The 24,285-nt window shown below is 36.3% G+C and overlaps 1 protein-coding gene across 6 annotated transcripts in view; it reads right to left on the minus strand.

Annotated features, from left to right (window-relative positions):
- The window catches only part of NSD3 (nuclear receptor binding SET domain protein 3), a 93,762-nt gene that overhangs the window by 59,196 nt on the left and 10,281 nt on the right, over positions 1-24,285 (minus strand). For 4 of the 6 annotated variants that reach the window (XM_017659500.3, XM_017659498.3, XM_017659496.3 and 1 more), the window contains exon 2: positions 5,236-5,954. In XM_017659500.3, coding sequence (XP_017514989.1) covers positions 5,236-5,910 — 675 coding nt within the window. In that variant the 5' untranslated portion in view covers positions 5,911-5,954. Of the gene's footprint in view, positions 1-5,235; positions 5,955-9,419; positions 9,556-12,240; positions 12,431-24,285 lie in introns of those variants that run through there. The other 2 variants (XM_017659497.3, XM_073218958.1) reach the window with 2 other exon arrangements.

The following is a 24,285-nucleotide window of genomic DNA, read 5'->3' on the forward strand; positions in this document are numbered from 1 at the left end:
CTGTTGGAGAGGTTGGACAGACAATGGTGAAACAAACAGATGTGCTCCCTAACTTCAAAGAGCTTACAGATGGGTAGAACAGACACACACCAAACACATACTTACACAACGTAAATGTATGAAGAGAAATAATGGGGAATGTGGGTATATCTTTAGATATGAAGGTCAGAAAAGGCCTCTCTGACAATGTAAATTGTAATCTGAAATTTAAAGGAAGAGGAATTAGTGTAGCACAAATTAGGGTAAAGAACATTCCAGAAAGGAGTGGTATGTGTGAGGTTCCTGGGGTTAAAGAAGGCAGAAGCTTCGCGAAGGCTGCTACAGTAAGAGGAGAGTGGAGAGGCAAGCTGCATTACAAGGGCCTTGTAAGCCATGTTCAAGTGTTTTATGTTCAGTGTAATGAAAAGCCACTGAAGAGGATTAGAGAAGAAATAAGCACCAATTTGTTTTAAAAAGATCGTGCTAGCTATTATGTGGAGAATATTCAGGAAGGGAGTAAGAGAGGAAGCAGAATGTTTAATTAGGAAGTTACTAAATATTTAAGAAATAGTCCAGGTGAAAGAAGATAGTGGCAACTTGTTGATGGGCACAAAATTAGCTCTGGCAGATGCATCTGCAAGATGCATGAATATCTCATCTAACAGGACACACTCAGTGAGCAAGCAAAGAAAAATCTATGTTCAAATGAAAAACTGTTTGCTGATCACTAGTGTAATAATAAAGCAGGTTAGAAATACTGCCCACATTTGCATAGTCCCATCTGGTGGCTTCACTTCAGTCTACAGATGTAGCTTAAGCCTTCACCTCAGCTTCTCATTCTCAAGCTAGAGCAGGAAGACAGGGCCACTTGAGGAAGCACATAGGCAGCCAAGACAGCGAGTCATCCTCCTCCACACATTCAGTCTTCATGATGTCTGGGTGTAAGGTATCTCTGTAACTCTTTTTGAGGGCAGACATACAAGGAGTGACTAATCTTTGCCAACCAACAGAATGCTACTATTGTAAGAACTGGTCTGAAGCCCATTAACGTTTTCCCTTTCTCACTTTATGATTCAAATGCTGTATCTTTTTTGATTTTTTGGTTTGTTCCAGACTGTTTTTCCTTCAGGCTGGCTTGAAAGACTGTAAAAATCACTTTCACAGAACTGAAATCTTTTACATAATCATTTTAAGAGGAAAGAAATGGCAAGGGAGAGGAATAAGCCCAGGAAGATTTATTCTAAGCCTTCAAGACTATGTAAATAAAAGAGAAGTCAGATAGGATGCTGCAATGATTGAAAAGGAATACACACTGTACAATGTGCTAACACATGAACAGAGACATGTCTAGTAGGCAGTTAGACATCTACGACTTGAGCTTTAAAGGTAAGAGGATAAACTAAGAGATAAGCATAGCAGCACAAACATCAATTAAGATGGGAAGAAGTTTAAGATAAAATGGTCAATGGAAGTTAAATGCTTAGGAGTCAAGAAAAATAAGGAGTCACAAAATGCCAACAGAATACTTCCAGGTATGAAATCCATTTTCCTTCAGTTGTTCTAAGGATAGATAACTTGAAAGAGATTAAAATCAAATTAAGGATAGAAGATACGTTTTTTGGCACAACAGTTTGCTTTAGGAAGAGAAAGCATCACAAAAAGATGACAGCTCTCCTTAGTGTTCCAGTTAATTTTAAACTTATGGTTTTATGCCATTTTTTTTACATTTTTAGTTGATTCCACATGGAAAGACCTATATTCCAGGGAAGAATCAAGTTTCTTAAACAGGAAAAAAGAAAATACATTAAAAGAGCAGCTGAAATAAAATTATATTATCCTAAATATTCCTTCTTCAAAATTTGGTCTAGCATTTTTATTAAAACCCAAGATATTTACTAAGATGAATAATATGCATCAAACCTGGCATAATCCCAAGCCCCTAAAAATTTTCAAAACGTTAAGCAAAATCATGTTCTCTGCAAGAACCAAAAACTTATGTAAACATTTTAGATAGAAAGAACACTTTAAAGGCAATAAATTTGTGCATTTTTTCTTTTAATTTTTGAATAACTGCCTAAGTTTGCAATCTTAAAAACTAAAATATCTGTATAAAAAGAACTGTGAACAGCTCCTGAGAATTGTAATACATAATACTCTGAGGCCAGAAAACCAAATATAATCTCTAACTTAGTGCCAAGGAACGGGACCAGCTATTTGACTTTTTGTAAATGAAAATGGCAAGCTAAGAGTTAATGAGACTACTCTTAGTGCATAAGCCCACTGAGGTGGCTGGTGAAAGACCAATGTTTGAACAGGGCCTCACTCACATGCCTGAGGCATTACACCTGCCAAGGAGGAAGAAAGGCAGAAACATTTCCACATGCTTCTAATTTGGTGGGAGGAAAAACAGCTAAGGCAGCTTTACAAAATATACAATCTCAGTAGTGATCTCAGGTCTCCTGCTGCCTAGATGTTTGGGCACATTTTCATTGTTGAGAAGATATACTTAGGTTCTTCCAAGTAACAGCCACTCTTTGGAAGGCCAAACAGATCAGAATTAGAAGGAAACACTTGCAGATCAAATAAGAAAAAATATAGTAGTGAGTGAAATCAGGAAGTGTATCGTTTTAGATGAGATTTTGTTTGCTCAAAAAAGAACCTATGAGTGGGACTTTCAGGAAAAAGTACATATACAAAAGCAAATTCAGCTTGAGGGCAATCATTTCAAACGTTTTCTCCAGGCACAGAGTTCTCATTATGCTGCCCTGAGGAATCTGGGGGAGGGGAGCTGTCCAGTGGCTCAGCAGGCTCTTACTTGGGCTTCCCTTTTACTTCTAAGTCCTCTACAATGCTAGAAGTCAAGGGATTGGACCCATTGTGACCCTAGTGATGACTTGGAGGTGCAAAGGTTTCAAAAATTAAAACACTCAAAAAAAAGTGTCCTGAAGGAAGCAAATTTTAGTTGTTGTTCAAGTTAAGGAAATTCAACTAAAAAGATACAAGGTTAAAAAACAGGTTCATTTGTGCACATCATTAGTCATCCGTATAGTTTAGCAAAAGCATGGCACTAACAAAAAGCAAGAGCCTTGGGGCCTCTAGCTTTAAAGTTCTATTGTCAGAATGGCATACAACTTTGATGGCATCCATCTCATAAGCTTATTAACTGCCCCCTCCATGTGTGATAAAAGTTTAGTTAATCCAAATTCAACTAACAAGAACTTAGCTCTTCTTTGAAAGAAAAGAGAGGAGGGAAGGGAGAAAGAAAGAGGGAGAGAAGGATGTCAGGGGAGGGAGAAAGGGGGCAGGAGGAAATAAGGGACAGGGAGAGAGGGAAAAATAAAGAAAACCTGGATTTTTCCCCACAACTCAACTTTTGGGAAGTGGTCTTAGTACTATTTAGTGCAATCAATGCCACTACCTACATCTGTACCGTCAGTCAAGTTGATGTTCCTTTACCACAAAATATAATAAATAACAAAATAAGTTATGGACATGATTTACTAAAAAACAAAATTAACTAAAACTCTTAAATTATACTTAACCATTCTAATCCTAGATATAACATAACTGAAGGCTGAAGTGATATAAAAGGACAGGCATCGGAGATGGAGCACAAAGACAGAATTGGCTTTAAAATCTCATTGCAAAGTGATTACTAGAAATATTATTGCACTGAATTTTTCCTAGATTCTGATACAGCAAAAGGTCAAACGAAATAAATGGATGTCTTATCCTGCCTCTGCTTCCAGCCCGATTCTATTTTGAGATATATTTTTAACTCACTTTATCAATAAAGGCAAAAAGGCTACACTAATAAGTAAGACTGAATATTCTTCTATTTGCCAGATTCTCAGAGCAAAAGCAAGACAGGCCAGCAAAACAGTTCTCAGGGACGAAGCTAAAACCAAATTCAGGTCTCAAGCATTTTTGTGATTCCCAGGAGTCACAGTGCATCACACATCTTTTCACTGCAGGTCTAGGAAAGAACAGCTACAGTGAATGTACCTGGAGTGCAAAAAAGTAACTTCTCCTCTTCCATTTATTCATTTACTTCACAACAGTTAGTATAAGATGCTATGTCTGAGTTAAGTTCTGTAGAAGGTCTTTAATAAGACATCAAAAGGCATTTCAGACCATTTAGTTTCAAAGTCTTCATTTTACAAATGCACGTGTATGTATGTATTTTCTGGTTCTTCTTACTAGAATAGAAGCACCCTGAAAACAAGTCTCTTTACTTTCCATTCATTGACCTACTTTCAATTCTTAGAAAAGTGGCTAGCACACAGTTGGTACTCAATCGTATTTGTTAGGTGAATAAATAAGAAAGCTGTAGAAAAATGAAAAAAACATACTGAGATATCACACTGGGACTTGTAAGAGTCCAGAACCAGTGTGACCTTTTTCTTCAGAAAGATGACATTTGAGTTGTATGAAGTACTGAAACTCAGCCACCAAGGAAAAGGTGAGTTGGCACGAAGTAAACATTTCTTTGAACAGAGGATAACAAATTAACTTATTCAGGCATAACGGATATAAAAGCAGACTAGCGTTACAAAAATAAATGCTCATTTTTTTCCAAATCAGTGTCTGGAAAACATCAATTCATACCATGTATTAGAAAACTAACTAACCACTCTTTATTCAAGCTAGAATTGATTTGTTACATACCTATTGTTATGAAGAAAATTCATACTGAAACCTCAGAGATATTAAAAAATTCAGCATGTGTCTTAAGTCACCTATGAAGGATGATTTTTATAAAAACTCCATCTGAATTTCTAGCCAATATATAGGAATACTAACTTCAATTTTAATGAAATTTAATAAAGTTCCTCTTCAGGTTATTTTGTAGCAAACACACTAGTAATCAGTGTTAAATTTAAGCTCTACCAGCAGAAGTTGGTCTAAAATAATGAAAAACCAATATAATTAACCTTTTCTCTTGGTCTTTCCCTTTCATCTTTAGAAAACACAAGTTTATCATGAGCAAAAATAAGGCTGTTAGACAAAGAAACATATGAAGATTCTAGTGTCACATGTTTTAAAAGTATTTCTTCATTCTAAAAAAAAATGATGTCTATTCACTTAACAGATTTTTATTGAGTACCCATTATAATATCCCAAGCTCCTTGCTAGAGATTAAGAAGAAGTTATCAGAAATATTTATATTTGAAGAGATAAAAGCTGAAAAAAATCTCTTGGACTTCCAGTAAATGTGAATATTACAAAATTTTTCAAAAAGATGTTTCAACTTACATTTTGTTCCTCTGGTTCTAATTTGGGGATTTTGTGTGACTTGCGCTCTTCAGATCTAGATGAGTCATGCTTGTTGCTTTTTTTCCTCTTTTCTTTTCTGCTTTCATGCTTTGATTTTGTGTGCTCGCTTGCCTGTACTTCATTTAAAAGGTCTCCACAAAGGGAAGACTCAAACAATTCCCTGCCATTCTGGATAGTTTTGGTTATTTTTAGTTTAATTTCAGGTGAGCCAGTCTTCTTTGGAATCACAGTTTGTGGTACCGAAGGAGGAGGTGGTGGCTGTGGAGGAGAAGGTTTTTCCAGAATTTCATGTGGTCTTGTGTTTGCAATTTCTGAATGGTAATAGTCAGCAGGGCTAAAGTTTCTAACTGCACCAAAGCCATTGGCTGACCCATTGGGATACTGATTATATGACTGGTATTTGGTCTGAGTTTCATACATGCTGATTGAGGGTGGATAGCCATTTGTGACCGGAGGAAGATCCTCTGCTGTAGGTGGGTATGGAAAGCCTTGCTGCAAGGTAGGTTCATATGGTGTCTGGCCACCATCTTCAACAATGTCACTGTTGTTATCAAAGGCATCCTCCTGACGGATGTTGGCTGAGTCAATGAGTTGAGGTGGTTGCTGAATTGTGTTTCCCATGATCCCTTGCATGAAAGAGAAAGAGAAATCCATTGTTCTGCTCCAGCATCCTTAACTTTCCCTTTCTCTCATAGGGCCTAAAATTTTAAAAGAGGAGATTAAAAAGTGTTAAAAAAAAAAGAAAAAAAAAGTGTCAAAATCCTCACAGGCTAGAGATTAACAAATTGCAAAAGGACTGAACTGAAATATCCTGAGCACTATTTTCATATCCAGGGAGCACAAACACTAAATGTTTTTAAAACAGGTAGCCTGGATAATGCTGATCTAAGGCAGATACTTATCTTAAATGCTTATCTGTTTGAAACTTGATTACTTTCACAATAACTGTAGTTATAAAATTTTATGCTCTGAAAACATGCAAAATAGTTTGGGCATTCCTTTCTGTTTCTCAAGTTAGAGATTGTACATCTCAGGTTAAAACTGGTTTTTACAAAATAAGCAGTGTTCTGACACATGTAAATTAGGTTCCATGAGTTTCCTTTAAATCATTCATGTTTTGTCCGGTGATTCTTTTTGCTATTACAAAAATAAAATCTTCCTGCAAATATTTTAAATACAAAAGCAAAAAGGCTTATTCTTTTTCTCCTCCATCATTTCTATTCTTTAATGTCATGGAAAAGCACTGTAAATGAGTACACTTCCAAATTTTTCTGTATGTATTTACATATACAATTGTAAAAATATGATGTATTCTGTGACTTGCTTATTCAACCTGACAATGTACCCTACATCTCTTTCTACATTAGCATGTATAGATAATTTTTACACATACTTCCTTCTTTAAATGGTTGTACAGTAACTAACGGTGGTATCTACCAAACGTATTTAACCACTTGGGTACTGACAATCATTTAGTGGCTCACAATTGTTTGATATTATAAACATGTCTACAGGAAACTTGAAATTCTATCTCTGTGCATATATAGGACATATTTGAAATTTTTAGAGATACTGCAAAACTGTTCTATAGGCTGTACTCTTATCAATTTATACACACAGCAGTAGGATGTGATGATGCCTGATCCTCTGCAATCTTGCCAGGATCAAGTTGTTTTTGACCAGGTACACATATAGCAGAATCACTGGTGTGCTTTTACAAAATGCACATATCAAGATCTACCTACTGATGAATCTGAGTCAATAAATGTGGGGAAGATCTAGAGCATGACAATTTTAAGACCACATCCCAGCTGATTCTGATACACATTCTTGGTCAGGTCACTGCACTATGAAGAAAGATCTCTGTATCACAGTCATGGCTTTAAACTCTTACAATTACTGCACCTCATCTAAGGTGTCTACAGATGCCCATATTATGTAACAACATTATAATCATCTATTAGGAAATGCTCTAAGACCAATCTGCTTTGTCATAAGATTTGACAGGCCCACATCTCCAGACAAAGGATTAATGGACAGTCTAGACATTATTTTGATACCTCCATAAAAATTTCTTCTAGAAAGCTCCTAGGCAGGGAGGATTTCACTACTGTATCAAGTCTGATGAACTCATCATAGCTGCCTAGAATACTGTGAAGAAGGAATCTGAGGTTTCAGCCCACTTGAAGTCTATGATCAATTAATAATGTCTACTGTCTTGGTTGTAGTAGGATTCACCATATTGATAAAGTAACTAAAACAGCAAAGGGAAGAGAAAAAACAAAAGCTGACAATATACACTGTTCAAGGAAGCTCTAATTAAACAGCTGCTGTTTATTCTGCTGGTAGCAAACAGAAAGAATTTTAGAAGGTCTAAAATTGCAAACAAATAAATATGAGAGCCTACAGAAATCAGCCTGCCCATACTGCCCAAAAATTATCTATACATGCTAATGTAGAAAGAGATGTAGGGTATATTGTTGAGTTGAATAAGGAAGTCACAGAATACACCATATTTTTACAATTTTATATATAAATATATACAGGAGTGGTGGTGGTGGGTGGGAGTGTTAGAGAACACTCTCTTTTTTTTTTAAGTTACTCTGGGCCAAGGACTTTATACATTAACTCATTTAATTCCCATAACACCTCTACAAGATAGGTATTGTAACTCCTGGTTCATAGTGGAAAAAAAAAACTAAGCTTCAGAGGGATTAGGTGGTCTGCTTAAACCACAAAGCAAAGGGGACAGAATTAGAATTGGAATCTATGCATGTCTGACTCTAACGCCCATTATGTTTAACCACTATACCACTTCCACTTCCCTTAGCTGTAAGTTCTGAGAGGATTCATTTCTTTTGTTTACATACTTAATTCCTTGGTCACTGCCAAAATAACAATAAACCATTGTATAATAACCACCACTAGCACTTAGTATGTGCCAGAAACCATTCTGATTGCTTTATATACAGTACTACATTTAATCCTCAACAACCTTCCGGTAGGTAGTAGTACTAGTTCCCATTAGAGACGGGGAAACAGAGGCACAGAGAGGTCAAATGACTTGCTCAACTGCACAAGGCTAGTCATTAACTGACAGGGCTGGGATTCAAATCTACGCAGGCTGGTTTCCAACTCTGTGATCCTAACCAGCATACCACAACTGATAACACTGATAAATGTCAGAGATCATTCTTCATATATAATTTAAGAATCGAAACATTACCCTAGTTTGACCCTTGTCAAAAATGTATAGCTCAGACCCAAGAAGGGTATGTTCTAAAATTGTGTAAACACACATGGGGCAACCATACAGGTGGGATTCAAAAGTTCTTCAAACTTCCAACTTGAAGGCAAGTTAAATACTAACATGTGACAAGATGAAACCTGTTATTTTTGGTTCCCATAACTGTCACATACATGATCAGTTTCCAGATTAGTGTCCCAAAGTATAGTCTACAGAGGTTTTCATGCCTATGTATTCAGAGATTAAGGATTTTGATAGTTTTGATTTAGTTCCAAACATAGTTTAGTATTTCACCCTTTTCTTCTCTAGCCCTTGAATCAAGTAACTTTATTTCAGTTTCAATTAAGAAATAACATTACCATCTTATAATTATACAGGAGTTTACAATTACAGAATATTTTCATATGCATTCTTATTTGATCCTCAAAACAATCCTGTGAGGCCGGCATTAGCTACACTGAATGTTTGAGATGCTGAATTTACCAAAAGTACAAAGCTGTAAGTGACTGAACCTGAAAAAGAATCAACCTACTGACTTCTACTACTGGGCTCTTTTCCACAGTATCCCACCGCCAGAGAATACCCAGCCACCCAAAGACTACCGCACCATATAACCTTAAGAGTCACACTGTCCAAACTGAACGCACTGTCCTTTCCCCTACTCGGCTTTCTTTTCAGACTACCCCAGATTTGTCATCACTGTCACTATTTTTCTAGCTTATCAGGCGAGAAGCCTCAGGCTCAGGGGTGACTGATTTTTCCTTTTCTGTTAAGCCACAAAACTAGTCATTGAAAAATTTTGTAATTTCTTCCTTTGATATCTCTGATTTGGTCTTTGATCTCTATGTTCATGTCAGCCCAGGCCCTCAGCACCTTAGCCTGAACTATGACAACTGATTTTCTAGATATTTCTCACCTCTTTTTCCTGAAGCACAGTTAGATCATACCAAACTTCAGTAAGTCTATTCCCATACAAGGACACTCCACAGCTCCATGTTATACCAAGTCCCATCGATGCCTTTCAAGGTTTTCCATAATCTTTTTCCTACCAATCCAACATAGTACTTTAAATGGCAGCTGCATCACAATCTACAAACTATCCAAACTTCCCATTTCCCAATCTGTCCCATACCTGTAATTCAAATTCCTGTTTGACAGCTTCTCTCATATCTCACAACATCTCAGAATACCTCATAATAAACTTTGTTTTTATTCTACTTAAATGTGTCCTTCCTATGAAAAAAAAAAATGAAACCTCCACTTATCAGCTGCCCAAGCCAGACTCCTGAGAGTCATGATCCATCCCTTTCCCTCACTCCAACTCTTATCCAGTCTATCATAAGCACCTGAGTTGTACCTTCACCATACATAACTTAGATGTGTCCAAGTCTTTCCATACCTTTTGCTTTTCACACTAGTCCAAGCTCCTCGTCTAGTCTATCCCATAGCAACAACCCCAGTCTCTGTGCTTCTCCTGCCTCTCTATAAACTATTTCCCCATATAACAATCAGTCACCTTTCAAAAACCAATCCAATCATGTGACTAACACTCAAAGCACAGCAAAGGAAAGGAACTATTAGTACACTCAACAACATGGACGACTCTTGCAAATGGCATTTTGAGGGAGGGAAGCCAGACAAAATAATTCCATTTATGTAGTATACAGGGTGATTTTATATAAGGTTTAAAAACAGGATAAAGTTGAAACTAAATCTACAGAGAGAGTTATAAGAGTAGTTGCTTATGTGGCTGGGGTTATAAACACTGAAAGGGGGCCATTAGGGAGGCTTTTGAGCTGTTAGGTATATTCAATTTATTGGTCTAGATGGTAGTTATATGGTTTACTAAAATAAGCAAAATAAAAGACCAAAACCTTCAGTGTCTTCCCACTGCGATCAAATACAGTTTAGACTACTTATCATGCCCAGCAAGCCCTTGTAGGGTCAGGCTTCAGTTTACATTTCCAAAGTCCCCTACCAACACTCTCTGCGACAAGCGCTGCACCCCAGCCAAACGTGCTTCTTTCCATTCTATCACATGTGCCAACTTCATGTCTGTATCTGGATTTTCTTTGTGCTGCTCCAGTACCTCAACACCCTCCAGCTCTCAGGCCTTCTTAAGTCCCTGGCTCCTTCTCTCCATGAATCCTGTTTTTTCTCCTTTATAGCCCTTATCACAACACATGTTATATAAGTATGTGTTTTCTTACTGTCTGTCTCTTCACTTGGCTTCATGCTCTGTAAGAGTGGCAACCATGTATGTTTTATTCAATGCTAGACACTCAATATTGTTCAATTAATAAATGAAAGTCCCTGTCTTCAAAGGGCCTATACTATACACCTCCTTTTACACACCAGATTTCTGGGGATATCAGCCTATGACATAACTTAATTCACCCACTAATCCCATGTTTGGTGAAAATGTTTTGATCATTGTATAAAATAAAAAATAAATAAGATACTGATACCCATAGTTACACAGTCAACTAATCTTTCACCAAGGTGCCAAGGTAATTTAAGTGGAAAAGACAGTATTTTCAACAAATGGGGCTGGGACAACTGACTGGCTTTCTGTACGGAAAAAGTGAACCTCAACCGTTACTTCACATTATATACGAAAAATAACTAAAATTAGTTCCTAAGCTAATGCTAACGTGAAAACCATAAAACTTCTACACTAAAATATGGGAGAAAATATGCCATATTGGGTTAGGCAAAGATTTCCTAAACAGGACACAAATACCATGAACTATGAAAAGGAATGATAAAATGGACTCCAAAGTCAAAGCACGTAAGTCCTCCAAGCAAGGCTCTATCTCCATCTCCAAGTTGCTTTGGTCCACAAGTCATGTTAAATTACTGGGAGTTACTGTACATGCTATGCTTTCACAACACCGTGCCTTCTCTCATGTTATCTCCTATGCCTAATACATCCTTTCATACTTTTTTTTTTGCTTGACGTTTAACTATCTTGAGCTCAGAAAGTCATTTCCAAGAAGTAGTCACTTAAGCTCTAGGCTAGTCTGAGTAACTTCCCTTTGTGTTCCCAAGATACACCATGCATGCCTCTTAGAATTAATCATGAAACAGTTTGTTTTCATGCTTTTCTTAAGAGAAGGAATTTATGCATCCACATGTTCCCAGAAACCAAAGTAAAGGCTCAGAGGAGGGGGTTTAATGAATCTTTTAAAATGAATGGTGTAAACTTAAGGGAGTTATTATACATAAATGAAATGTTTTAAAAAGTTGTTGAGTATCCTTCTACAGAGAAAGCAAGAGAATATAAATGCAGTTATAGTCTAGTTATAGTCTCCTCGGGTAATATCCTTGGCAAAATTTGAGATTCTCCTTAGTTCTGCACTAACCTACTCTGAAAGGCTTAAAGCCCCAAGAGACTGGCATGAAGTCAAATGAATTTCTATTAACCCATCAAAAGACCAAAAGACATATAAAAAAAAATCCTATGAAGCATATCTATTTAAAATAATAGTGTTATTAATACGGTAGATCTGAAATTCAGAATGTAGAGGTTCTCAAAATACAATTTTCATAGTAATAGTTACTTGAATTGGCATGAACATCAACCTTTATTTTCCAAACCTATTCCAGCAATTACAATCAATCATACTAAAATACACAGCATACTTGGTACACCAACATTAGAATTTTTACAGCTGAAGAAAACAGTGGAATATAATGCGATTTCCACAGCACAGAAGAGGGTGGTCTTCCTTTACCTCAAGATAAACAAGGGATCCAGATGTTTCTTTATGTGAACTGTTACAAGGAACATTTCTCAAGGTTTATGATAAATCCAGTCTATGCGTGTTTCTATAGTAACAGGAATGGAGTGCATGCAGACAGTCTACAGCAATGAACCAGCTATGCTGATTTTTGAAAACTGGAATTTTCACTGTGTGGCAATTTCTGCAGCAAAACATTATAAAAAAAATTTTTTTAAGACATATAACATTAAAATATTAGAGGGTCACTTTGTTTAAAAGCAAAAATTGACATGTAGTCCATAAAGGCAAGCTTAAGTATACACTCTTTGAGGTGTAACAAGAGAAAGCTATCAAACATATTTATGTACTGATTTCTAACTGAACGATTACTCGTTTGAAAATCCAATCCTGTATTTGCAATTAGACGCACATACCACCCCCTCAAAAAACTTCTTCAACTCTGATTCATACTTAATGATAGAATGTGAAGATGTCTGAATGACCAGCATGAAGGGAGATTTTCATTTTACCATTTTTTGCCCCAAATCTGCATCAAGAAGAATATGGGAAGGGGGAGTAAATTGTTTTTTAAATGGTCCATTATTTTCAAAACATAGGTTTGCAAGGGTAAAACCAAAGACTAGAAAGTAAAAACCTGAAAAAATTTGCTTAATCTATACAAAGAATGCTAAAACCCGAAAACCCCCTAATGCCCGGATTTTAAGAGACTCCATTCTTTTTGGTTCTGTTTTATTCATATTTTAATTTAGTTACATGATCAGAGTGATCTTTGACTCTAAGTTATAAATTCAGTATTGCTATTTTGGTTTTCATAATTTAAAAAATTATTTGTTAGCAATGTAATAACCAAAGGCATATTGTTAAAAAAAAGAATAGAAGTACGTTATTTTATTGTATCTCTTTTAAGACTGTGAGCCATTCATCTTTTTTGGAAGTAGGAGATAACCATTTTTCTTTTTTTGAAGATAAACATTTTTAAGGAGTCCAAACATACACCTTTAAAAATCAGCAAACAAAAGCTGTTATTAATCATGAATGGGATGCAAATTACATTAAAAACCAATACTCTTTCTTTGTAAGCCTTTCTGCATTTTTATTTCACTCCTCTCCCCCTCACAAAGTAACAAAATGGGGGTGAGGTTTATGGAAAAAGAGAAAAAAGTCAATCACTTGATTCTAAGAACTTGACCACACCTCTATAACACCCAAAAGGAAATGAACAATGTTTACCTTTTATTCATTAAAAGCAGCTAGAACTGATAGCATCTAATCTAGCTCTTTTACGAACAAAAAGCAATAACTGAATTTGGTACAGTGACTACACAAGTCACTATCAATCTTTCAAACAAAATGGATCCTGCTTGAAATTTTTATCAAGGAAATACAAACAAAACTACAAATGGAAGTAGATGTTCCATACCTTTGACATTTATCTTATCCTCTGAGGGAACAAAAACCGTATCAGATTATAAGATCATTTTATCCACAAAATAAAGTACTTTTATCAGCACCCAAGTGTTATGCAGTTAGTATAGTTAGCCATGTATACAGCTGTCCATTGCTATCCATTGCTATAACCACAGTGAGATAGATACAAATTATTTGTCTGAAATTTGGACATTTTCCTTTAAACAATTTGTTAAATTCTCATGGTAATGCAAATGCTTGGACTCCTGAGACTTTGAGGTCAAGATATTAACTTTTGACTTTTTTAATGAAAATCTGAGGATGTTAAAATCATGTGGTTTGAAAAGACTGCTGGTCAAACTCCTGGGTCATTTAAAGAGGTTTTACCATTCTGGTTAAGGCTAACTCTTTGAAAGTTTAATACTCTTAAGATTTAGGGGAAAACATTTTCTTCTCTGAACTATTTTTCAGCAATTATACTAATAAAACATCAATTCTCCAAGTGACACAAAAGGTTTACAGCATTGTGCTATGTTAAATAAATGTTCTATATTAGTAAACCTTATCTGGGTATCTTGACCTAAAGGTACTTTCCAAGGCAGCCTTTTTACAAGCACTCTAAGCTGCTGACTAATTTCTGGGTTAAACTGGAAAATCTGCTTGCTTTAAAAAATAAACAGTTCAGGAGAGAATATATTCCCTTCACATTTCCATGTGATTTCAGCCAATTAGACACCATGATACAAAGCAAACCATGCAATTTTTTACAATTTCTGACAACATTCATCCAAATCAAAGTAGTCTCACTCCATCCACGATAAACTCAGGATAAAGCAGCAGAACACTTCTGAAACAGGATTTGCTCTGACATTTACTCCTTACGCAACCATGCAAAGCCTGAGATTTGCCACTGTCTTCAATACTGAAGGAGAAACAAAAGGTGAATTTGATGCTTAAATAAAAACAAGTGAATAATCGTGAGATTTTCTTTTTTCTCCCCACTAAGGCATTTTTGTTCTACTTTCTTAAAGACACAGTCATATCCCTCTAGAATGCCCTGCTAATCTATCAATTATACCCATTTTAAATAAGAATGCTGTCACAAAAGGCTACATGGCTCCATTAATATGAAATGTCCAGAAGAGGCAAATTCATAGACAGAAAGCAGATTAACGGTTGCCAGGGGCCGGGAGGAGGAAGGAATGGAGGCTGACTGTTAATGGGTATGGCTCTCTTTTTGGGGTGACAAAAATTTTCTGAATTAGTGGTGACCATTGCGTAACCTTGTAAATATACCAAAAACCACAGAATTGTATGCTTTAAAGGGGATGAGCTGTATGCTATGTGACTTCTACCTCAGAAAAAAAAAGAATGCTCTAGAAGAAGTCAAGAAAGCCTCAGCATTTGTTTCTCAACAATAAAGCCTATAATATCCATTCGAAGAATTACTGGTTTGTACATACAAGTTAAATGTGCTTAAAATAAAGAGGTTTACACTGATTATTATTTACAATAATTAAAAGGCGAGGTACTGGCAAGGGACAGACAATGAAACAGAATGAGATCCTAGACACAGACCCAAAGTCTGTCTGGGAATATGGCATTAAGAGAAGTAGCACAGCAGCTTAGTGAGGAAGGGACAGAAGATGCAGAGACTGGTACTGGGACAGCTGCTTATCCATACAGAAGGGAAATCAGATCCTCACCATATAATATACCAATTCCAGGGGGCATTAGAGGCCAAATATAAAAGTAAAGCAAAAACTTTAAAAACAAAAACATAAAAGTGGAGTTGGACTTTATGAACTTAAGGAGGCAATAAACTCTTTAAACAATAAAGAGTACAAAAGAGAGGAATTAATAAAATTGATGATTTTAAGAACTGTGTGCTAGAAGACAACACTAACAAGTGAAAAGACAAGCTCTCAGACTGGGAGAAGATAAATGCAATGGATAAAACAAGGCTGGGTTCCACCCTCCAACTTTCTTCCGAGTCTGTCCATATTTTGTTATGTTCATTGGCTCAGTCTCACCATTTCTGACCTGGATTAGAGCACCCACTTTCAAACTTCCTGTTTGGAAACTTCCTGTTTCCAAAGTCATCCACCTCTAATCTGCTCTCTATAGCATTGACAGTCCTTAAAAACAAAATCCTCTTAAATTTAATAACCTCCCATGGCTCTCCATGCCTTAGAAGGAAATCTGAAAAGCAGAAGACCTTTCTAATTTGACCCCTGTCCTGCTTCCCCTCCTGCTGCTGCACTTTTCTCCCCACCACTCTGGCATTTTTTCTCACATCAGCCACTCATCCTTTAAGATTCTATTCAGATGTGTTAAATGCTCCAAGGAGCTTTTCCAGACCATACATCACACAGCGCACACCCTCTGAAGCCAGATTCAGTAGCCTCTTCTGCTGGCACACATCCTACCTTTACTGTATCCCACCCAGCGCTGAATACGCTGGAGGGCAGTTTGGACCTAAAGGAAGGGTGTGTGTGTAAGTGAACTTGTGTGTCTCAGAGCACTTGTGTAGGAAACAATAGTAAAATAGTTCATCATATCAATTCTGGTTGGCAGCTGCTGTCTGTTAATTGCCCTTGTAGGCTGAGACAACTTTGGGCCAAGGTTCTGTTGACAGCTTCTCCTTCCTATCCTGCTGCTGCTGCAATGGGAAAGAGACCAAATGCTTCGGCCAGGTTATCTCCATGCCAACCTACACAGGCTTCTCTAATAAACAAGTATTTATTGAGCACCTACTATTTACCAGACACTGGGCTAAGCACTACGGTTGTAGGGATGAAAATTCAGACATGGGTCCTGCAATTGTACCGTTATATTATTACGGTAGAAAAAAAAGCAATAAAGGATAAAGGGAAAATACTGGAGGGAAGACTCAGAAATTGCTCCTGGTTAGATTCATTTATTCATTTCATAACGATGAGTACCTATATTATGTTTAGTTCTGAGGACTAGAGATAAATGATGAGCAAGCCAGATCCATGCTGACAGAAAGGGACAAGCAAAGGAAAACACCCAGGGTTAAGAAACTGTGGGATGTGGGGACAAAGAGAGGATGCAGGGGCCCTCAGACATTTCTAGCCTTGGGAAACAAGCAGTTCTACTAACCTGTAGGAAGGGAGAGGTGCTCCTCTGCAAAGACCTACACTAACTGTTGTTACCTGAAAGGACTTCATTAAGAACTTTCTTGGTTTCTGAAATTTTTCAGTTTCCAAATGACCTAGATTATTAGAAGGGCATTTCTTGATATATTGCAAAACCAAACTATAAGCATTTAATTAAGCATACTACATAATTCAGAGAAATAAAAATATCATACATGCCAGAGAATAAAGAAAGACTGGAAATTTATGTTGGGACTGCTTCGTCTCTGAATCCCCAGGCCAACTACAGTGCCTGGCACAGGATCAATAGACAAATCAATTCTAAACAGGGGCCAATGGATTAACTTTAAAACTTTAATGTAAGCTAACAAGCCTTAAGTAACTAGTGCAACTGAAATGCCATGGGCTGTTTGTTAGGAGCACACACTTGGAACAGACTGTACAGATCTGGTTTTTCCTTCCACAGAGGTTGGGAATAAAGTATCTGCACTATGATTATTTGTATGACCAACACAAAACCAAGCGAGCAGTAGGGAACTGTGTTACTAAGAGGAAAACACAACAAAACAAAATTTGCCCCAATTATTTTTATAAACTTTTTCAACACTTACTAAGTGATCTTATATGTTATCAACTAATCTTTTTATCAGAATTAGAGTAGAAGATATCTTACTAAGTGGTGGAAATAGAGAATATAAACACATCATACACAAGGGTCACTGGATGACAAGGAACATTTTTTCCCCAGGGAACTTTAAACATTTACATAGCCACATTTAATATGAAACTCATTACCACAAATCCAGTATTCTAAAGGCATACATAAACTATTAACATAGTAGGGTTAGTATTTTCCAAAACAGTAGATTGTTTAGGAAACGAAGCTTTGTCTTTGTTTTGGTGTATAAAACCTTGCAGTCAGTACTAAAGGGACTAAGAGAAACTGTCACATTATCACCACTAAGTATAACATAAGAATCTGGAACTCTAATAAAATGACTTTCCTTTTTTTGAATCATTTATGAACTAATATAAAACCTGTATTAAACACAAAATCAATTTATATTAGAATTCTCAAGCTATATCTAAAGTGTCTCCAACTAAGTTTGTTCAGAGAATTCCTAAATGTGTTCAGATCTCTGAAGCTCATATTTATTTTAAATTTCCAAAGCAAAGGATAGCAGTGCCTTCTTCAGTCATGGAAAAACCAACCAAACAAAACTACTCCGATTCTAGCAAAGGTACTCAGTACCTTTAAGCTTTGCTTGTTGCTAGATACCTACGGCTAGCGCAGGGAATGAGGGGAAAGGGTTGCTGAATGAATATAGGGATGGCAGAAAAGACAAAAGGAAATTATAATGGCTGTTTCACTAAATTTTCATTTCCAACCAAGTAATGAAGACAGAAGAGAGTATGTTTTGGCTATTTAAATACAGTCAAAAAGCATAGTCTCAAATCACTGCATTAGTATTTGCAATAACTCAATTTCAAAATCTAAAATTACGCAATTTCAAAGTATAACATTTTTCAGAAACCTCATCAAACTGCTCTATTATACTAATCCTTAAAATTACTAACATTTCCCAAGAGTGAATTTGCAAATCAAATTTGGTCGTTAGTACCTGGACTGATCAAAAAGTGATCCAAATTTCAAATACATGACTGAGAATGAGCAAAGCAGGCAAAGACATTTACCACCGAGTTCACACTCTGAAACAAGATTTTCCCACTTCAGTATTACTAATAGTTTGGGCCAGATAATTAGTTGTAGGCGGTCCAGGGCACGGTGAGATGTTTGCAGCATTCTGGCCTCTTCTTCCCACTAGATGCCAGCAGAACCACCTGCCAGAAATAACAATAAAAAGTGTCTCTAGACATTGCCAAAAGTCCACTTGGAAGGCAAAATCGCCCCAGGGTTTAGAACCACCGCCCTAAAAGGACATTCACTAAAATGTAAAATTTACTCTCTCTGAATGGAATTATGGATGAGTTCTGTTCTTTTTTTGTTTTGCCTTTTGCTTCTTTGTAGATTCTATAATGAACATACAAAAATTTTAATATGCTTTTATCAAAAGAAAATAATCCAATTCATTAATTATAAACCAAGGAAATACTCAGTTTGTACCTTTTTTAATGACTAATATGTACAAATGTTCTTCTGAATATGAAATACAGTATTCAAAATTTTGACCAAAAAAACCCCCGCAATAACTCAGAATAGATCCAAATTTCAATTTACATAAGAATCCTAACTTTTAAAAGAAAAGTACTTTAAAGAAGCTTCAAGTAAAACAATATTGTTTTTTGAGCACTTCAATGTGATGTCCCAAGTGCTTTACAAGTATTCTCTCATTTAATCCTCAGAAACACCCTGCAAAGTAGATACTAGTATCTCCGTTTTACAGATGTGGAAACTGAAGAACATCCAGGTTAGGTGGCTTGTCCAAGGTCACACATACAAAAAGTGGTAGAGCCAGGAGTCAAACCCAGGTTTGCTTCATGACCTGGACTCTTTACCAAGTACTATACTGTCACTGGCCACTGAACCACTTTTCTACTGTCTGTAGTATTGAGAAAAGGCAAGGCTTACTGCTTCAGAGAACAGTCCTATTGCATGAAAGCCAGCATCTCCCAACTTGTGGAGAGGATATGGCAGATACAATAATGACCGCCTCCACCAAATGCCCACACCCCAATCTCTAAAACTTCTGAATGTCATATGGCAAAAGGGACTTTGCAGATGTGATTAGTTAAAGGATCTTGCAACGAGAGATTACCCTGGTTTGTGCAGGATGGCCCAATGTAACCCAAAAGGATCCTTTAGGTGAAAAGGGGAGGGAGAAGAGTCAGAGTCACAGAGAGACTGGAGATGCTATGCTGGTTTTGGAAACAGAGGAAGTGGGCCAAAAGCCAAGGAATGCAGGTGGTCTCTAGAAGCTGGGAAGGACAATTCTCCCCTAGGTTCTCCCCCAGAGCTTCCAGAAGGGATGCAGCCCTGCCAACACCTTGATTTTTAGCCCAGGGAGACCTGTGTTAGACTTCTGACATCCAGAACTGCAAGGTCATAAATATGTGTTTTCAATTTTGTTGTGTTTAAGCCACTATCATTTGTTAGAGAGGCAACAGGAAACGAGCACACAGGCTTCTCTGAAGTACTTCTGAGCACTCACCCTGTTGTCTTCAGGGGCACTCACCTCCCTTTAAAGCATGTAACAGTGAGGAGGGGAACTCCCTTGGCTTCATTAACCTAAGATTTGGGGAACCTGAAACAGGAACAGCATTTTAAAAAGTCTCACCCCATTGCAACAGAAATAGTCCTATCTACGATACAAATATGCTAGTGGGACCTACAATCTGTCCCTGGACAGCCAGAAAAAGCCATGAGATCTAATGGCTGTTGGGTGCTGGCCTTTCATGTAAGATCACCTCTCACTTTGCTGGCATAGCTAACACCACTGTCGTGCCCCTGGGTTTACTTTCATTCTAGTCACAGATGTGGTAAAATAACAACATGGCAGTAAAGCCACTACCATGCACGCACAACAATGGTGTGGGTCCCCTTATCAAGGAAATACCAAATTCAAGATTTCCAATCCTGACAACAAAACCTTTGGCCCACACTGGATTTTATGGCCAATTTTCACAAAAATATGTACGGGGGAAGAAAATTTAGAGTAAGGGCAGCATTATTACTTTAAGAACCATTAAAAAAAATTTGTTAATTTAAACACAACAGCCACAGTCAAACATGACAGCTTCTCATAGCCATTAAAAAAAAAACAACAACAACTATATTAAGGTAATACTTTTCCTAATGAATAGACTCTAAGTGAAAATTTATTTTATAAAGGTAATAACACATAAATTCCCTAAATAAAGGCTTTCATTCACATTTTAAAACATTAACTATTTAAGAATAGGTATAGGAATAGATAAGTAAAAAGAAAATCCTTTCAACACTTAACCGTACTGGCATTTAGAAACCAGAAATTAAACCACCACATTTTTAACTATAAGAGAATATTTGATCTCCAACAACTTGGAGATAACTCAAACCACTTATCAGCCAAATATGCTTATATAATTTAAAGCGCCTATGTCTGCTACATGGTGATGCTCATTTACAGATAAGTCAAAACAACACACTTGAAGATTAGGAGTTGGCGATTCTCTTTCCCACTCTAACCAATGGCATACAAATGACTTTGAGTAAATCCCTTAATCTCTAAAAAGTTAGGAAATGAGGATGAACACTCAAAAACTAAGCATGGAAATATTTCCTCTTTTTCCATTCTGTCAACTGTTTGATGCTTCACATGGACAGGATTTACTTAGTACATAGGTGTTTGTCTGGACAAAAGTTTGTTTTTAAAATAAGAGTTCCCCCCAAAATGCTTCTATACAAAATCACTGTAAACTAATTGCTTCAATTACCCACACCAACATGGCTAAGATAATCAAAAACTGAATCTCATCTTGCCAACCCCAAGTGGCATGTTATCAAGATCTATATCATATTCCTGAGTACTTTCTTTGGTTTCATGACACGGTTCATTACTGAACATCAGTCATGTGCCAGACCCTGGTCTAGGTCCTGGGAAATCAAAAGAAATAACGTTCTGGACTCTGGGGCTTAAATACACAAGAAAATTGCAGACAGTGATAAGCTGATATAAAACAGAACAATATGGTATGGTGATTGGGGGTCTAGATTGGTATGAAAAGGACTATTGGAACAGAATCAGGAATTAGTCACATAGAAAGACTGGAGGAGGACAAGTGAAAAGGGGATCATCACGCATGTCTTCATCTTCTTTCAAGCTCTCTGTTTCAGAGGCTTCTGAGGTATGGCTATAGTGAAATGATTTAAATGATAGTTTAGACAAGTATTCCACGTAATATTAAAGTTTAAGCTTTAAATATTATTTAAGCATAACTGTTCTAAAATACTACTAAAATGAAAATTTGTTGGTCAGCAGTCTGTTCATAATGGCACTGATTAAAAGAATTAAAAAAAAATACTTTAGCTTTCAAAAATTATTAAGCTGTTCCCTGTGAATAGATTTATTCACTAGGATAGTGAGCCTTTGGGAAAATGAGATTTGAAAAACCTAACCCCACAAAAATAGACAAATACAGTACTCACAAGAGCAAAGAAGGTGAAAATATGTCCACTTCTACTTAATTCTTTCCCTTCACTAAAAATATTTGAATCTGTGCTAGCCATGTGTGACTGTTTAATTTTAAGTTAAAATTAAATAAAATTGAAAATTTAGTTCTCAGGTACACTAGCCACATTTCAAGTGTTCAGTATCTACAGGTGGCTAGTGGCAACCATATTGTTCAGCACAGACATACAGCATTTCCATCACTGCAGAAAATTCTATTGGACACTGCTGATGTAAATTATCTTTCAAATTTAACCTAAAAAACCAAAAAAAGCTTATAAAAATAAGGCTAATCATAAACTCTTGAAAGAACTTAGTGAATAATACTGTGAAGCTAGAAAGAAGTCACCTAAGAGGAAGATTAGCAATCAGATCTATATGCTAGAATAAGACAGACTCCATTAAATCCACAGACAGACAAAAATGTACTCTGACACTGGTCTTGCAGTCATGAGACTTTTAAGTTTCAGTTCTGATTCTACCTCTAACACAGCTGCATGAATTTTGAAGAGATACATCTTTCGGCTTTGTTTGCAGCCCATAAAGGAGGTGATATAGATAACTCCCCAAATAGGGAAATGGGTTGTGAGTCCTCCTAGTTATCAATACATAAATGTATGGCTTGGATTTTCATTCTGACAAGAATATATGAGGTTTAAAAAATTGACTTTCAAGTCTTATGTACCATATGAACATTATTTTAAAATGTTCATTATTTGTAATAGCAAACAATTATATGAAATTTGCAACCAATACCTATTTATGTTAAGATTTTAGTGGGCAAAATCAACATGACCACCATATTTCTTTCTACAAAATTCTCTAAGTAGTCAAGGTATGTTAGAGAAGAGGCACATTTTCTTCTAATTTTTCTGAGTTTATACTACTAATAACAGAGCAATACTATTTTTAAAAGCGTAACTGTGCTACTCCACAATCTGTTTAACTCTTATGTTGTCATCCCAAATATTTTCTCAAACTTTCACTGAATTTTTTTCCACCAGAAATGTGTTAAGAGAAGAATGATAATTGAGAACATTAAAATAACTTGTATTAGGAAGTGACCTGTGTGAAATGAAACAGTTGGTTAATGAACTACAAAAAAACAGTTTTTAATTCTTTTAGCCAAAAATCCTGTCATCCTCATACGGGGTGGGAACCCTTGTACACTTTTGGAGGGATTTCAAATTAGTGCAGCCACTATGGAAAACACTATGAAGGCTTCTCAAAAGGCTAAACAAAGAAATATCATAGAACCAAACAATTCTACTGCTGGGAATTTATCCTAAAAAATAAAATCACTAATAGGAAAAGATACATGCACCCTATGTTTACTGAAGCATTATTTACAATAACCAAAATGTGAAAGCAACCCAAGTGTTGAATGATAGTTGAATGGATAAAGAAAATGTGGTACATATACACAAAAGAATATTACTCAGACTAAGGAAATAATGAAAGCTTGCCATCTCAACAACATGGATAACCTAGAGGGTGATATGAAGTGAAATACGCCAAAGACAAATACCATATGATTTCACTTATATGAGGATTCTAAATGACAAAACAAATGAACGAACAAACAAAACTGAAACAGGTTCATAAACAGAGAACAGAGGAGTGGTTGCCATAGGGGGAGGTGGGTGAGGGGAAGAGCGGAAAAAAAAGAGAGAGAAAACAATTTTAAAAAGAAACCCCATCACCAAATAAAAAAACACAATTTTCACTTGACTGATTCCATTAAGTTACACAACATTTTGGGTTGTTTTGTAGTTCTTATTTTTTCCTGACTAAACCACATTACTATAGAACTGCCTTGAACCAACATAAAACTTACTAACTAGTAAAACACCTTATTTCCCTTATCGATTTGGTTTAACCTCAACTGTTTTCACTTTGTTCTTCACCACACCCAGCAACAACAGACATGGTATTACCACTTGAAGACACTTTACATTATTTTCCAATCCCTTACATCAACCATATCTGCTCACACTGAAAGTTACTACAAATGAAGTAACTTGTATCAGTCATCTTGTTCCACTCACTCTGAAATCTAGTAAATTAACAAGTTCATTGAAATTGTTTCCGCCCTCTTTCCCCAACAAACTTTTGAATTATAGTAAAATGGTTTCTGAGATCAGTTCTTAAAATTTTGTAAATACTCAAACGTTACTTTCTTTTACCCTGTATTCTCCATTCCAAGGCAAAAAGAGAATGTATCAGGGTAAGGAAATATGGGTAACTGCTGAACCACTGTGTGGTATAATTGAAATCAATGTAAGACTGTATGTAAATGATAATTCAATTAAAACCAATTGAAAAAAATTTTTTTAAAG

This window comes from Manis javanica, chromosome 12 (assembly GCF_040802235.1).
Source record: "Manis javanica isolate MJ-LG chromosome 12, MJ_LKY, whole genome shotgun sequence".
Taxonomy (NCBI): Eukaryota; Metazoa; Chordata; class Mammalia; order Pholidota; family Manidae; genus Manis; species Manis javanica.